The sequence below is a fragment of the Phodopus roborovskii genome, unplaced genomic scaffold (genome assembly GCF_943737965.1).
Source record: "Phodopus roborovskii unplaced genomic scaffold, PHOROB, whole genome shotgun sequence".
Classification (NCBI taxonomy): domain Eukaryota; kingdom Metazoa; phylum Chordata; class Mammalia; order Rodentia; family Cricetidae; genus Phodopus; species Phodopus roborovskii.
In genome coordinates, this window is record NW_026126418.1 from 58,210,964 (window position 1) to 58,228,555 (window position 17,592).

At 45.1% G+C, this 17,592-nt stretch overlaps 1 protein-coding gene across 2 annotated transcripts in view; it reads left to right on the plus strand.

Moving 5' to 3' along the window:
• Positions 1–8,428: 8,428 nt before the first annotated feature.
• Positions 8,429–17,592, plus strand: part of Zeb2 (zinc finger E-box binding homeobox 2) — a 124,057-nt gene continuing 114,893 nt past the window's right edge. The window contains exons 1-2 of one of the 2 annotated variants that reach the window (XM_051184735.1): positions 8,429–8,571; positions 11,177–11,318. In XM_051184735.1, the coding sequence (XP_051040692.1) occupies positions 11,246–11,318 (73 nt within the window). In that variant the 5' untranslated portion in view covers positions 8,429–8,571; positions 11,177–11,245. Of the gene's footprint in view, positions 8,572–10,204; positions 10,328–11,176; positions 11,319–17,592 lie in introns of those variants that run through there. The other variant, XM_051184736.1, reaches the window with a different exon arrangement.

Sequence of the window (17,592 nt, forward strand, 5' to 3'; positions counted from 1 at the left end):
AGGCATTTTCTCAATTGACGTTCCCCCCTTTCAGATAACTCTAGCTTGTGTCAAGTTGACATAAAACTAGCCAGCACACTCTGTTATTATCAAGGACAATTAAAATGCTCAAGTTCTACTAAAGAGTGCTAAAGGAAATCATGGAAAGAATCAAAGCTCTCCTGCCCCACGTGCGGCTGATGAAGTCTCTATTATCAACCAGTCTAATACTTCTCAGTGCTCAGGCCTGGTAGCCATCTCCCAAAAGAAGCTAAGCTGAGAAGGGAACCCTGAAAAAGAGACTTGGATCACAAAATATGCTTTGTAAGCCAGAGACACCAAAGTCAGAGAAAATGTTTAAGAACTTGAGCTGAGCCAGGAGGCAGTGGCACAACTTTAATCCCAGCGCTTGGGAGGCAGAGGCAGACAGATCTCTGAGTTTGAGACAAGCTTGGACCAGAGAGGTCCAGGACAGGACTACACAGAGAAACTGTAACCAGAAAAAAACAAACCAAAACAACAAAAGAACATCTATGTTGGCCTAGAAGGCAAAGTAAACAATACACAACAACAAAAAGACCAACTGCTGCATGCAGGAAATGAGTTACAATGTAGTACAGAAACAATGATCACAAATAGATCAGGACTCCTCTAAAGACCACATTGATTGTCACATGAGTATGGTTTTGTTTGTGACTGAAAGGCCTTCAAACAGTCGTTGATTCTCCCAAGCCCACAAGTGCTTGATAAAACTGAGGGAAAGGTTAGCTCCTTTGGATGGTCTGTCCAAATTAAATGGGATATGAGATGGTTTAGCCTTTCGTCAACTCAGAAAAACAGGTTTCTTTATACTTCTATCATGCCTTTCTCCAATCCTTACAATTATGTAAAGTCAAAACCAAGCATAGCACCAAGTTTTAAGTTGTTTTTACTGCACTTACTATTTGAATTGTGTTTCTGTTGTGAGTGTGCATGCCATGGTGCCGTTACGGTGATCAAAGATGGCGTAGAGTAGTTGGTCCTCACCTGCCACGGCTGGGCCCTGAGGGTTGGACTCAAGCTTTCAGGCCTTGCCTAAACATCTCATCAGATCCCAGTCCAAAGTTTCTAATTTTGAACTTTTGACAAATTATAAAGGGTTAAAGAAGACTTCAGAGGAATATAAAACTAGGCCATTAGGTTGTAGTCGCAAGCTGCTTCTGATACCATTAGCAGGAAAAAAAGAAAGCAGCACAGGTCACTGTAAACTCCTAAGCCAATTCCAAAGGTACCTTGTGATACTTTTAACCTAAAGGATGGATCCTTTAAGAAAAGGGACAACTAAGGGACTCTTTAAGAACTACAAATAATTATAAGTGCTCTTAGGAGTCTTAAAAAACAGCAAAAAGCTGAAATACTTCCCATCCGGTATTTGCATTGATTTTTAAGCTTTGCATCAAAAAGAAAGTCTGGCCTTGTGGATATTTAAGAAACTAGGAAACTTCATTTTTCACTTAATGAACTGACTTTCTTCCCCATTTTAGTTGCTAGAAATCGTCATAAACCCTGGTACACAAGTCTGAAAGGGAATGGTCTTTGAGCAAAGCACTGCAGCAACCTCCTTGTCTCCAAATTTGTGAGCTTGCCTCCTTTTATTCACAACTCTTTCTTAAGACCGCTTCTGGGCTTTTGCACATTTAACCTTTAAACTCAAAGACAGTACATGATTACAGAACACAGGAAACCTCACATTCAGACATTTGGGCTACATTCCTTTTCAAAAGAATCTGATATTCATACCCAAATTAGGGCCATATTGACTATAATAAATTAACTGCTGAATTAACAGAAAGAAAATGCTCCATTTGTTTGTATTTTGGTGGCTACACACCCTTTGAACAGTCCTAGAAAATCATAAGCAACCATAAATCCTACTATATTCAAAATTACTTGGGACTACTAGCTTTATGTGACCTGGATAGTCAATACTGTTTGTCCAAGTTTCCATTATAATAAAGCTACAACACAGTAGAGCTTCATGAATTACTTCGTGTAATTCTTAACAATACCCTGAGGGATAGATAGGTGCAGTGACTGTACCCACTGGAGATAAAGAAACAAGCTTAGAGTGGATTGCTTGTGATCATAAAGAGAACAATCAGATAGACACTTGAACTTCAGCTTTATAAAAATAACATGGACAGACTCGCTTAATCATTTTTAAATAACTTCAACCAGCCCACATATTAATAAGAAATGAAAACTTATCTAAATATCAAACCTGAATTGTTTGTCAAATGCCTCATATTTCTGCTTAAGACAAAGTAAATAAACCAAGAAGTTCAATGACCACATTCCAATAAGGATATATGGTGCATAATTAGTGCATGAATCTGAATTTAGGATGAACAGTTACTGGATTTCAAAGGCAGATCGTTTTCCTAATTGTATATATGCCATGTGTTTCATGCTTGCTACATAAATGGTTTGCAAATTGTTAATAAGTTTTATGGATTTCTAGAAAGAATATAATAGCATAACAAACTTTTACAAGTACAGAAATTTCACATTAAAATATCACTTTATTTCTTTATCCTGAAAGAATGACTTTAAAAAAACACACACACATTTAAAATCAAGCATTAGATATGCAAATATGTGTTCAGATCAGAGATACCAAAATTATTCAGATGATTAATTATTCATCATAAAATGTCAATTAATAATTATGAAGCTTAAGAGGCATCTTTCAAATGCATCTTTATTTTTCTTGGCCTAAAAAAGGGCTTAGTGTACATGTTCAATTGACTCATGACAAGTTTTAAAAATTCAACAAAGTAAACAAATTGTAAACAAGAGCCAGCTCTGATTTTTAATAAGAGAGCTACAAATGTGCTTAAAGTGTAGGAAAGAACAATAATTATAATCATAATGAAAATTATAAACGGAGCCAATTCATGACATATGAAGCCTCATGTTCACTCACCTGCTAGGAAATGCACAGCAACCTGGCCAGGAAAACAGTCCACATACCCAAGCTATGGATCTGCTTAGCAGTTAACAGACCACGCAACAGGCTACTTTTACCTGAATTGATCTATGTTGAGAGGCAGAAAGACTGCTTTGAGATTTTTTTTTTAAAACACTTTCCAATAATCAGTAAAAGAAAAACCAGTTTGTTTCTTGAATTTACCTATTATCATTTCTAAAGCCTGATAAGCACGATTAAAATAATGTAGTTATAAGAACAATTTGCATATTGCCTTAATTATACTGACTCTCCCCATGTCAGATACTTTCATATTTTTCCAAGATTATATCTTTTTTTAAAAAAATTATCTGTCAGTGCTGATATAATAATAGAGAGTAATAAGCTGTTACAGTCACTGCGATATTCATTTATTTTCATTATTATTTTACTTTTCACTGACACCTGGCGAACTTGTCTGTAAGACCCGGGAGTTATTTTAGTCAGGGTGTCCCTGACCTCCTGCTGGTAGATTAATTGCATATTAAACACTGTGTTTTGAAAACGAAATGATAAATCTGGACATTTAAAGGAGGCACCAAAACATTTACAAAGGAGGTAAGTTAGGGAGGAAAACGAGACTGCAAAAGAAATATAGAAAGAAAAGAGAATGTACAAAATGCAATTGCGACAGAATTGCAAGAAAATATGGATAAAGGGCAGAGAGGGCTGAAAGGAGGGCAAGAGGAAAGGGAGGAGGGAGATTTGGGTTTCCAATCCCCTGGCCAGGCTGCTGGCGTCCGCACCCTGAATGCCCAGCCTTCCAAGTTGAGGCGAAAGCCACCTCCTCGGGCCTGCGTCGCATCTAACTTGCTGCAAGTTTTCTGGTGACTCCTCCAGAGCCCCTTTCCTTCCACCACCACCACCACCCACCCCCCTTTTGTGAGATTGACAGTCGCGTGGAGGAGGCTTTTCCAGGCACAGCCTTTCTCATGATAATCAGCCCCCTGCATCACCTCCCGGCCGCCGCTGCCTCCTCGCGGAGCGGGGCTCGCGGACCCGGGGGACCGGAAACAGGGCGGCGGGCGGGGAGCAGGCCGGCGAGCCAGGTCAGCTGACCGGGAGCGGGGCGGGGGTCGCGCGGTGCCAGGGCGGGGTCGGGTGTGTGCAGAGGAGGGCGGCGGGGCCTGCGAGCCCCCCACGTGCTCCCGGACTGACGGAGGGAGCGAAGTTCGCGGGCGGGGGTTGGGGGTTTGGGGGGGGGGGCGAACGCGCCGGGGATGGGTTACTGCGAGCAGACAGACCTGCTTTGCATCAATAAATTAAGATGCTCATTTGAGTCCTGAAGTTTGCTGGTTCCTGTCAGTAGAGACGTTGGCAAACACCCCGAAGCCGAGATGCAACCTTTACTTCAAATAAAATAGGAAAATAAAATCCTCAGCTGGCCGCCCCGCTGGGGCTAGGTGACGTGCGAGATTCCACAGCCTGCGGGCCTCGCAGCAGGGAGGTGAGGGACGGTCTCGGGCTCTTCGGTCTTGTTTTGGTTTTGTTTGAAAGGGCTTTTCTGAGACGCTCCGAATTTTTCTTTCTTTTTCTTTCTTTCTTTTCTTTTCTTTCTTTTTTTTTTTTTTTTTTTAATAGGCTTTCCCCTCCTATCCTAGGCTCAACTCCGAATGGATTGGATTGTGAGTTTGCACGTGAGAAAACCGTTTGGCTTTGCTCAGACCCCTCCGTCTCCCACACACACCTAATCCAGGAGTCTGGGGTATCAGCCTTTGCTCGCAACTCCAAAAGAAGTTACCCACTTCCTGTATAGCAATACAGGATTGAAATAATTCCTGTAGATGAAAGATCAATTCCATTTCTAAACCAGATTAGATTCCTTTTTTATTTTCCCCACATGGTGCAAAATAAACACAATTTGCCTTAAAAAAAAAAAATCATTAGCTGTGGCCAAATTCGAATTCTTTCTTCAGCCTGTGTGTTCAAGGACAGAAACGTACCTCCTAGGGCCTGTGGGCCAGCAAGAAGAGTGGGGGCGGGGGAGCGGCTGTGAAAGTTGAGGAAATTGACAGACTGAGAGGTGAATGGGGGGACAGGCTCTGGGTCCGCTGCCGGGAACTGGAAAAACAAAAGGGTGTCCTCCTCACCCAGCCTTGGGGGTGAGGGGGTCCTGAGGGGAGCAGTTGGTTTTCCCCGAGGAAACCCTCAAGAATTATTTTCCCCTTCAATGTCGATGACAATACTATTTCACATTTGCATGTATCTGTTGTTTTAATCCCCTTCGCCTGCGCTAATCTCGAGGTGGATTATTAACGGGGAAAACAGTCGGGAAAGGAGCCAGTCCTTCCTTACAGGACTTATTTTGCTGCGAGAGGAGCCTCTGAGAGGTCCCTGGTCCTTCTGGACTTTTCATCCTGCGCTCCTGTATTATGTGGGTCCCACGGTTCCCCATTGTCCCTGACCTGGCCCTGGGACCGAGGGAGTGTTCCGAACAAATTTATATTCCAGCTTCCTCTGGTCCTTCTGCCTCTGTGATGGTGGGAACACACTGGGTCAAAAGCTTGGGGAGGGGCGTGCCAAGCAAGGGCAGTGGGCAACCTAGCCCTGCCTGTGCTCAGCCCTCGCGATCTTTCCAGTGCCACCACCCAAACGTCCACCTTCATGATAACCTAGGAAATTGAAGTTGGTTTTGTTTTGTTTTGTTCTTTTTTTTATTTTTTCCCCATGCCAAATACATGGAAAGGCACGTCGAAACTCAGTGCAAACTATTGGGGGTCGCCTCCTGGCACTGGAACGATGATTGAGGCCAAGGTAATCAGATAATTGGGTGTTTTTAATAGAAATAGTCACCAGTCTATTTTGTCAGACCTGAAGAAGACATTTTATATCCATGATAAAGGCAGTGATTTGTTAGCTATTTGTTCGACTTGCCATATAGTTGCATTGTGCCTTTGCACCAGTGTGTGAGCTAAAAAACGTTCAGTGGCTAGCTACCTGGGTCCCTGCAGGAGGGTCTTGCCAGTAGCCACCCCCTACAACAGGCTCCTTAGTCCTCCAATTTTAGGAGAGGGAGGGTATAAGCACACTTTGGGAGAAAGCGGGTCTCTGATTGTTTTTTGTTTTTGTTTTAAGGAAAGAAGATATGAACCTGAACCGTAATGATAAATTTTAGAGGCGGAAACTTGATAAGTCTTACATATATTTAGTACAGACAAAAGATACTATGAGAAATGCAAATATGAGATTAATGTGTTTGACCCATGTTGGAAATCTTTTTTATTATTGTTTTTTACTGAAAATCTCTACAACCTACATATCATCTATAGGTACTTTATCTGTGATGGGTGTAAAGGGGGAAATTAATTTATCCAACCATTCTCATTGTGAATGCTCAAACTAGGAAAGAGGTGAGTGTGTAACCAACTGTGAAAATCCGCTTTCTTGCACCCTAGAATGAAATCTAGCTGTGGTCATGCTGGGTGGCTATTACCCTCCCCCCACCACCACTGAAAAATAAACATGCAAAATGCAAAGCCCTGTAGCTCTGGGAGTGTGGATGTGGCAGCCCCTATGCTGGCTTTCCCCTCCTTTGAGTGCAATCGCCACTGACTCTTGCATTCAAAGTCTTGCTGTAGGCACACATTCAAAGCCCAGTTCAAAGCAGTTTATCTTAATATGAGTAAAAGTCTAGTGTTGGATCAGGGTATTATTTGTTTCAGGTTCCTTCAGACTGAAAACAGGGGACTATGACATATTTGACTGTATTAAAGCAGAAAGGCTGATAAGAGGCAGCAGCTGTTTGGTCCTCTTCACACCTCCACTTTTACCTTTACACAAGGAGCCTGCAGGCTGTGGGGCTGGGCATTTATCTGTGCTCTGAGGTTCTTAAATACTTCACTATTTAAAAGAATTGGGGAGGGGTCTCCTAGTACTTTAAGGAATTGAGCCTGAATTGTTGAGGCAGTGCAGTTTCTTCCTTTTCCAATACATGCTTGTACAGAGCATCCTCAAATTTGGCTGTCTTTATTTACTTCTATATTAGTTCCAATTATGTGCAGTGTAAACCAGCTTTTTGATTAACAAAACAGCAGAGCATTGGTTAAGAACACTTAAACTTCAAAAAAATTCCCCTGGGAAGTGGGCTCTGAATTGGTTAATAATGTGCAGTACTTGCTAAATTGCTGACTTCCAGATGTGGAAAATATCTTTCTTGTTTAGGACCTATGTAACCTGATTGGATTACGACAGAAGCGTCACGTTGGAAGCTTTTGAGTGATTATTTAATTAACCATACAGTAGAAAGCTGTATTCTCCAGGAAATCCCTTCCATATTTGCATAACCAATCCCTTCAGAGCTAAGGTGGAGTCTTTTCTTTTTAATTTTACTTTAATTGCAATATCAAAAAAATATGTACTTCAAAACTTCGACCCTACACAGTTTAATGTCTCCCTTTTCTTTCTGTCATACTAAACTCTTCTGGCCTTTTTCCTTTTCTCCTCCTGTCCCGACCCCCTCACTTTGTAGTGCGGTCTGCATGAGATGTAGAGAGATCCAGTGATTGGCCAACCTAGTGCTGCTCTATGTTAATCTAGAGACCCTTTATTAAAATGTCAAAGTTCTTTTAATATAGGAACCCAATCCAGAAAATCTCTCTCTCTCTCTCTCTCCCTCCCTCCCTCCCTCTCCCTCTCTCTCTTCCTCCCCCCCACACACAAGCGCTCGCGCGCGCGCGCGCGCGCACACACACACACACACACACACACGAATATACACAAAACCCCCCAACATCCTAAGATGCAGTGCACAAGTAGCATTTTCCTCTCCAGTTCTGGCATCTCTTAAAAAAAAAAAAAAAAAAAAAAAAAAAAAAAAGTAAGAAGAGAAAGGGTAAGAATTTAGTTCCAAAAAACGGTGCTTTAGGTATTCATACAACTTGATGTGCACCTCAAGCCTACTCTTCAAAGATATCTGTATGAGAAAAGAGATTTGCATGGAAGACCCAAGATCTTTCCCTTTAACTTTCGCCCCTCAGAGTTCTTCAGTTCTGTGAATGGTGTGCACCGTTTTCCGCCCAGTACTCTGCAGGATTTAGTGATGAGGATAATGATGCCAAAGGCTTGGCGGGGGGGGGGGCGGGGGGGCGTGGAGAAGGGAGGGAGGGAGGGAGAGAGGAAGGGAGGGAGGTGGAATTTCATTTCTTCCACTAAAGCGTTTGCGGAGACTTCAAGGTATAATCTATCCCAGATCCTTTCCCAGAGAGAAACTTGGCGATCACGTTTTCACATGATGCTCACGCTCAGGGCGCTTCAATTATCCCTCCCCACAAAGATAGGTGGCGCGTGTTTCAGGGTCTCTCTTCTCTCCCCTACAGAAAAGAAAAAGAAAAAAATGTCATTAGAAGAGGCGTAACACGTCAGTCCGTCCCCAGGTTTGTGTTTCCTGGAGTGGCCGAAAAGAGATCAGTTCTAACCTGCTCCGCAGGAATAACGGTCCTGCCTCCCGACACTCTTGGCGAGGTTTTGTACAGTTTGCTCCGGGAGCTGTTTCTTCGCCTCCACCTTTTTCTCCCCCACACTTCGCGGCTTCTTCATGCTTTTTCTTCTCACCATTTCTGGCCAAAACTACAAACAAGACTTCGCAGGTAGGTTTCCCTCCCCCCCCCCCTCTTTTTCCCCTCTTTTTAACCTTTTTTTGGGGAGGGGTGTTCTTCTCCCCCCCCCATCCTCCTTCTCTAATTTTCTCATTTTGAGTGGGGATATTGGTCTGAAGTGATCCGGGTGTCTGTGGGCAAGAATTTCAGGTGGTTTTAGCTTCTTGGTGGCAGGCTTTTCCCAAGAGTGGCTTCTTTCCTTTCTCTTGCTCTCTCCTTACTCTCTCTCTTTTCTTTTCCCTCCTCCCTCCCCCAATAATTTACCCTGTACCTGTCCATTCAGGTAACCAAAGGTGCATTTTTGCTACACAGCCTAGGAAAAGTTTTGTTGAGAACTGTATGTCTGGGGTTAAAACTCATCAAGTGGCGAGCTTCTGCTTTGTTTTCACACCGAGTTCCAATTCATTACATCCAGCAATTAAAACTTTGCAAATACCTGTTAATAATTATAAAACTTATTCGAGATAGACCTACCAAATTCGGGGAGTAAGTTTTTCTCCTAGACATGGCAGCCTAATCTTTCCCACCGGAGAAGGCTGTTTCCTAAGCAGAAACTTGGCTGTTTTTTGTCTGCTTAGTGAGTTTCATTTCTTTATTTCATTCTGTGTGTGTGTGTGTGTGTGTGTGTGTGTGTGTGTGTGTGTGTGTAGTAGCACCTCACTTGTGTGATTATAAATAAAGAAGTGAAAGTCCTCTTGGAACTTGAGTCGTTTACCAAAGTGTGTGTTGGAGGGGGGGTTCACTACAGCTGGGAAGAAAACTGCTGTCAGGGTATCAGGGTTAAAATTAAGGTAACTTTTGAAATTTTATTTTAAATGACCAAGTAATACACACATAGATTTCATCTCTCTCTCTCTCTCTCTCTCACACACACACACACTCTCTCTCTCTCTCTCTCTCTCTCACACACACACACACACACACACACGCACACACATTATTCCAGACTTTGGGACTGAAAAGTTAAAGGCGAGAGTACATGATTCACAGCAGCAGTGGTGAGCCCGGCTAACAAAAATGTGTTTATCTTCTACCTACTTACATGTTTTACATGCTGCCCCTATAATGATGAGGGCAAGATTACTTACTCCAGAGTTAGGAATAACATCCACAGATAAAGTTTACAACACAAATGCCATGTCTTTCTCTTACACACATAGTGGCTCATAAAACTAACAACTTACTTTATTAAATATATATTTGATTTGCCATGGTGTGTGTCTCAGCAGAAATGCAGACAAGACAGCTGTTTCATCCCAGAGGCTTGTGAGACCATTTCTTTATTTCACCCCCCCCCCAACAATTTCAAATTAATAAGACAAGAAATGATTTTTAATGTGTCAAGCTTGAAAGTCTACTGTACGTCTGGGTATATTTAAAGTGCTTTCTTCAACACCCACTTCCCCTTCTCTCTGCCCCCCTTCACCCCGCTCAGCAAATGTGCGGAAACTGATACTCACTTTCCAGGTTTTCCGCAAAGCTTGTAGCACCGGAGACAATAGGTGCAGGGTGTAGGGACTGGGCGTGCTGGGCGACGGAGAAAGGGTTAATGGCCCTTGTGTTACAGTTTGCATCTGTTACATCTTTTATAGCCCTCTGTTTAAACTAATCCTCGAGGCACAGCATCTTCCCACCCCGCGGAGTTTCAGGGTTCTCCTCGTCTCCGGCCTGCCTCCGAGGTTCCCCTTCTCCAAGTTTTGACAGTTTCAGCTGGGGAAAAAAATGCAGCGCCTCCCTCGATTTTTAGGTACAAAAGTTTCAAAGCCAAAAAGGATACGATCATTTAGAACAACTTAAAAGTGTTGCCATAGTGGCTACGGACTTTCTCTTTCCTTTCTTGAGAGGAAAAGAAAAACATCTACTGGAAGAATTTAAGGAAATCAGTGTGGGGGAACATATGTGGGGGGGGGGCTTAAGTAAATATTGTTCAAGTGGTGGGGTTGGGGGAGGAACAATGTCCAGAGAGCCTTATAATTATATTTCATTTGCCGGGTAAAATGGGAAATCTTAATTTGGGGGCGGAGGGTGTAGGGGGAAAGAAACAGTGCCTCGATAACTCCTAAGGGGAGGGGAGGGGTCGAGGGGCGAGTGGGCTTCCTGTAATTACTATTATCAATTTACCCGAGTGTGCTTCATCCAAGGGCTGTTTTGCGTTGTTTGTTACTTTTTTCCCCCTCTTGGGAATGGGGGGTCGGAGGAGGGATGGGAAAAGATGAGAGCGAAAGACCCCTCCCCAAGTTCCTGAGCCCGGCTGAGGACTTTTCGGAGGAAGGGGTCCGCCTAGCCTTGAGTCAAGCAGTCTTACTGTACCGCCGTGTGCATTCCCTCATACGGTCAGGAGTTATGACTCATTTTGAAGATGTAATTCTTGTCTCTGATCCCCTCGCGAGTGCAACACACCAAACAGTAACAACACAAAGCGCCTCGGGGCCAAGGCTGGGGGTGGGGGGCGGGGAGGGGGCCGCCGAAGTTTCACTTTGGCGCTGGGGGCGCGGATGGGTGCTCACCCGGGCCCTGGCCCGGCTCCCCTGGGCGGCCCGCGCGCGTTTCAATGGGCGCGGGCGATGCCCACATTGTCGCTGTGTTTGGTTGCTAGATCGAGCCTGCGTGCTGCCGAAGCAGGGCGCCGAGTCCATGCGAACTGCCATCTGATCCGCTCTTATCAATGAAGCAGCCGATCATGGCGGATGGCCCCCGGTGCAAGAGGCGCAAACAAGCCAATCCCAGGAGGAAAAACGGTAAGAAAAGGCCCGAACCAAACTTTTCCGGGCCACTCCGCGGCCAGAGACCAGGGGGAAGGGGGGCAGAGGGAGAAGGAAGCCGGCGGCGGCGCCTGGGGCTCGCGGGCGAACCTCCCTCAGCGGCCAGCGCCGGAGCCCCACGCGCGGCCGCTGCACCGAGGGGGGAGTTGAGCAAGTGCGGGGCCAAGTGAGCGCCAGGCGACTGGGGGTTGCTCCGAGTGCTGCCGACCGGACCTGCGCTTCACACCGCGGCCCCAGCACCCACGGAGCCTCCGCCTGCTCGTTTCCCCGGCCCGCAGGTCCCCCGGCCCCGCGGCAGGAGCGGCCGGCGAGGACAGGGCGGGGGCGCCGGCGCCCGGGCGCGCTGGACTAAGCGGTGTGGGTGAGGGTGGTAGCAGGGCGACTCGGGCGAGGGAGGGGACCAGAGACTGCGTCTCCGCCAGCCTCAAAGTTACTTGCTGGAGTCTCCGGGCCGCCTCTATGTGCGCCAAGTAACGGTCCGCGGGCCGCGGGCCCTGGCCGGACGCGGGGACTCGAGGGGAGCTGAGGGCTGGGGACTCGGCTCCTAAGCAGCAGGCTCAGGCCCCGCTCCGGGCCAGAGAGTAAGGCGAAGAGAGACTTTTCCCAGCAGTTGCTCCAAGGCCAAAAGAATCCCCCTGGAGCCCGTTATCCAGGCTGAGTCAGGGAGGAGGAAAGAGATGGGGGTACCAGGGGACACGCAGACCAGAAGTGGCAGATTAAAGGGATGTGTACGTGAGAGTTTAGATCCATTTTGATGAGAGACTATGGAATGTGTGTGTGTGTGTGTGTGTGTGTGTGTGAGAGAGAGAGAGAGAGAGAGAGAGAGAGAGAAAGAGAGAGAGGGAGAGAGGGAGAGAGAGAGAGACCCCCTAGGTATTACCCCTAAACAAAATCGTGGGAATAAAAGAGAAAAGTGATTGGCAAGTGCGCGGAAAGAGCTTGGGGGAGGGGTGAGAGTTGGGGGACTACAGAGGGTACAGGGGGTGGGTGCTGACGGAGGATACTGAGTTTTAAAAGAAAAAAATCAAAAGAAATGGGGGGGGCATCCCCTCAAAACAAACAAGCGATCCAGCCGCGCCAGCCCAGAATCGGAAAGGAAACTTCACTCTCCTTTCGCTCTCAGCCGGCTCACCGGGAGCGGGCAGTGTAGACGCTCCCGAGCTGGACACAAGGGTCGTAGCATACCGGGTTCTCGCTCCCCCAGCCCTCGCCCGGTGTTACTACCCGAGCCCACTTGAAACAACTTTCCACTAGAGAGGACAATTGTGCGCTCCCCTAGCCTGCCTCAATGCTGCACCGCGTGCAGAAGGTTGACTGGGGTGGGGGTGGGGTGGGGTGCAGTGTGGGAGTTTGGGGTGCTGGAGGGAGTAAACACAAAGACTAAAGGATTCTGGTTAGAGACAAATAATCTCCCTCTCTCACCTCTCCGTGTGTGTGTGTGTGTGTGTGTGTGTGTGTGTGTGTGTGTGTGTGTGTGTGTGTGTCTTTTGCTTGTTGTGGTGGAGGTGAGGAACCATATGGGGGAGTGACAGAAGAATTTTAGTCAAAAACTATTCGTTATGTTACCCTGCCTTTCCTCTTTGTGCTGTCTTTGATCTGTTTGCTTGGCTTAGTATTACAAAAAACAAGGACAATAATATATTCCAAGCTGGTTCCCAAGATTCGGTTCAGGCAGCCTCTTTTTAAGTATGTGCCTGTGTCTCTCTTTTAATTTAATTTTTTCTTCATTGCTGCCTGGCATTATTTAAGGTGGTCCTTACACAGGAGACCTCCCCTTCTCCATCTCTGGGTAATTTAGTAGACACTAAAATTACATCCAATGTTCCCCTCTCCTCTCTTGTGTTTCCTCTGTTCCCCTTTATTAAATGTTAGTTATTGATTTTCTAAAATCAATGTCTGTTGTGGGGCTTCCCCCCTTACAAGTATCTGGAGCACATTGCTGATCATCTGGATAACAAAAGCTTTGTATCGTGACGCCCCCCACCCGCAGTTAAACTGTTATTTTTTGAGAGAAAGGAGAATGAGATTTAAATCGAGGCTACCAGAAGTATTCTTTTGCAGTAAAGACTGTTTGAAGTGTTTCTTCTTGTTCTTCCTCCTTCTACTCCCTTCATGATTTGCTGTGAAACACCAACTTGGCTGAAGCAGTGAGGTCAGGCCACAGCCCAGTTTGGGGACAGGGAGAGGTTCAGGCTCCCTGGGAACTCTGGTGGCACAGGCTATTGGGGCCTAACACAGTGTACCAGGGAGGGACACCAACCGTTTCCCTTATGAACAGCTATTAACTTGGGACAAGCTTTCACACTCTGAGGTAGATAAAGTTGAACTGCGATTTTCAGGCATTTATCCCAGACCCTAAACACTCATCAGCAATGCCGTCTGTTGCTCACAGATTCTCTGACTTAGACTATTACCTGTCTCTTTTCCCAAAGAATCTATGAGAAAACATGTTGTAAACTGGGGACTTGTCAGTGTTTTCGTTGGGTTTAATCTGACCTAGCAGTGTCCAGGTCTTGAGAAGCAGGTAGGAGGGCCACCCCCATGACTCTTTCATTTTCTTTCTCATAAAATGCATACCTAATGCATTTTCCTTTGGGAATTACTAGGATTTATCTGAACTGAGTGGGTTTTTCTTCTTCCCTGGATTCATGGAAAAGATGTCACTTTTGAGCTTGTGTCTTTGCTGATAACACTAAATATGATGATGCTTATCAGCATCATATAGGAATTCCTGGAAAGGAATAATAGCAACAATAATCATAGGAGTAGAAGCTGTGGGGGGGGGGATGAAGGCCCAAGACCTAGAATGGCACTTTATATAATTTTAATGAAGTCAACGGTGTGTGTCTGTGTAGACTAAATGACAAGAAAACAAAACCGGCAAAGCAGTCCCTGTGTGTTTGAATGGCTGGTCAAAACCTTGGCTTAGAAGATGGTGATGTGTATTATTTTTTTTTTAAGCCCAGGACAAGAAGGCAGATCAGGGGACATAAATATAGAAAGAGAAGAACAATCTAAAAAAATTCAGCCTCCCATATTCCCAGGCCAGCAAGATGACTAGCAAAGACAGTGCCAGGACCAAGCTAAACCATGGCTAGTAGGTTCCTTTCCTTTCACCCGCAGAGAAAGCAGGAAATCTCTTACTAGAAAATAAGATGTTCAGGGAGGAAAAAGGGAGTAGGGTTAGGGAAGGAGGCAAAAAGCAAGTAGCCAGCAGACCAAAATATGTATAGGTTTCGAGAAAGTTCAGTCAGATGATCCTCAGCCGCCTGACTCACTTTGTAACACTTTCACTAAGGCTGGAGAGGAGGGGTAAAGCCAGTCCCCCTTTATAGTCCTCTGATTATACCCCACTATCTCCACATAGCCTTGGAGGCAGGAATGAGCTCTCCAGAAAGGAAGGGCCCCCGCTGCAGTCTGCCACCACCTCCAGCCAGTTTGTAACTTGCAAAGTTTGTTGCTTTCGCCCTTGATTTAGGCAGCAGGTCCTGGGATGTCCCGATTTCCTTCTTCATTAGCAACCTTCTGTGAAGAGGGGGCTGTCTCCTCAGTTCCCTGTGTTCCTCCATCAGCTCCTGGAAAAAAAAATCACACAAGCATATGCATATTGTAACAAAAAATGAAATTGAAATCGCTGGGCTACCAGTTTCAGAGGAAGGATTGAAGTTGTCTTTTAAGGGAAAACTGAATTAGGAAAAGAGAAGGAAACGAAAGAAGGAAGGAAAAGTTAGATTGATTTTTTGCTTAAAAGTTTCTGCTAAAGGTTTTGGTGCTGTGGGCTAGGAGGTGGGGAGGGGGTGGGCAGGAAGGGCAGCTTTTACCAAACACCTTTACTCTCTGATTTTCAGTTTATAAAGAACAGTACTCAAGATGAATGTCTTGGGAAGAAGCAATCAGATGAGCAGAAATGATTATCCCTGCTTAAAAGAAACCTTCATTCCTTTCCACTTTTTTAAAAGGGAGTGGGGGTGCTGATAGTGATGCTGAGAGGCAATGAGGGATGGAGAAGTTGCTCCCATGGCAGAGGTGCTTAAATGGGAAGAAAAGGGACTGCAGTCAACCCCTTCTCAGGATGAGGTTTCCACCTTCCCTCTCTCAGAAGTGAAGTACGGATGAACAACTGGGAGAGACCCTCTGTACATATCAAAGCAGGATAGTGTCCTTCACACTCTAAGTGGTAACAACTCACCTACCTTTGCAACAGTGGAAATCTTTGTCAAGTCACTTTTTTTAAAGTTGGTGAGCTTGATCAAGGCAGCCTGTTTCCTTACTTGGATGTTCTCAGGCTGTCTGTACGGCAGGTACCAGTTCTGAGGGTGCCCCTGAGATATCCATCTCCATCCTGTTCTCTCTATGGAGACACTGCGCACACAAGGCTGGGGGCTATGTATCTAGACTGATCTATTTGTTTTATTTTGGTTTGGAAAAACTAAGCCAATTGGGGTAGACACGTGCTTTGCTTCTCAGCGGAGCCAGCAGCCAGCCTGGTGGCATCCTTGCTGTGGCGGTCCACCAGGGATAGGGGTAGACTTCAGGTTTTAAACTTTGCAATGTTGCTCTGTTGTCATGTAAAGATGATTTCACATCTTTTCGAATTTATTTTCAAATGTGGGGGGAAACCTAGATAGCAGCCCCCTGTAAAACTAATCTGTCATAGGTTTGAAAGCCTTCTTCCCTTCATGCTCTCTTTCTTAATTTGCTTAAAGAAAATTACAAGAGGTAGTTCAAGACCCTGATGCCATATTTTGCTGGAGTAGAGGAAATGTGTGCTTCCCCTGAAGGTAGGAATGAAGGCTGTTACTAGCTCTCTAACAGGAGCCTGATTATTCTGGGGCGGGTGGGGGGGTTGCTTTTCCTTACAACTCTCTTTGTCATCTTGCATTCTTCCAAGGCTCTGAAGGTGCATTTTCTTCTATGTGAAAGGAGATTCTTTGTCCTATTCCTCTCCAGCACTGCGGCTTCCCAAGGTAGACACTATTTTGTGCCTGTCAGAGAGAGAGGGAGTGCAGGTTTGCAATGCTCACAGACAATTGATTGTCTGCGCTAATGTGTTTCATTTACATGTTTATAACGTCAATGGTGCTGGGTGTCCACTGTACCATTCATTCCCGCATTCCCACAAGGGGGCAATTGTCTGAATGGCCAAGTCAGACACCTTTTTGATTGCTCTTTGCTTGTCTTTTTAGAGCAAAGAGATAAAGGAGGAAAATCTGTGATGCAGAAACACTAGTTGAAAATATACAAAATGTTACCACAAAAGCAGATGTTAACATAAGCCCAAATATGCTTTTTAGCTAAGATGTGGATGTTGAAGAATAGAATACAGAGCAAAGAGAGGGATGACTCAAAACCAACAAATGCAGCTCTGTTTCTTTATTTCTCTTTTCTCTTAAGCAACCAGAAGATGAAATGTGATTTTTTCCTTTTAATTTTTGAGTCTTGGAACATCCAGGCACCTCCTTATTGTGAGTGTGTTTGCTGTGATTTGTACATTTTGTATATATTTATATAGCTCTGTTTGTGCCAACATCATCATCTTACCACTTGGGGGGGGGAACCCTATTGAATGACTATTTGGGCTGAAGGGAGTGTAAACTTTTAAAAGTAAGATCCAAGGATTTCTTCATCAAGCAGTTTTTTAGAGGAAAAAACCCGATAATAATCATCAGGCTGCAAGAAACCTTGCCTTTATAAGCTGTGTGCCAAATACTTTTATCTCGGGTGACAGTTGTGTCAGAGCGAAAACTCTCAAGAAAAGTGTAACTAGTAATTACAAAGTAAATAAGGAATTTCATTTTAAGGTGTTCTGTGCTCTCCTCTCTCTCTCTCTCTCTCTCTCTCTTTCTCTCTCTCTCTCTCTCCTCTCTCTCTCTCTCTCTCTCTCTCTCTCTCTCTCTCGTGTGTGTGTGTGTGTGTGTGTGTGTGTTGTGTTATGTTTTCTGCCAGGGTGCTGACAGGAAAAGCCATCCATGCATGTGTCTTTTGGAGTTCTCTCCTCTCAGTTCTCTTCTCTCCTGCATGTCATACATCTATGTACGCCCATATGAGTACACCTGTTTAAAAATCTTTCACAGATCGGATGGTGCTTTGCTGGCTCATTTATGCAATACCATCATTAGAAGTTGGTCTGGTTTTGTGTGTGGTCCAGGAGGAGAGAAAATCCTTCACTGTTGTGTCATGTGGTGGAAAGTAAAGGAGGGGGGGCTTTTATAATTTTGTAGCAAATTAGGGGAAAAAGAAATCGCCAGTC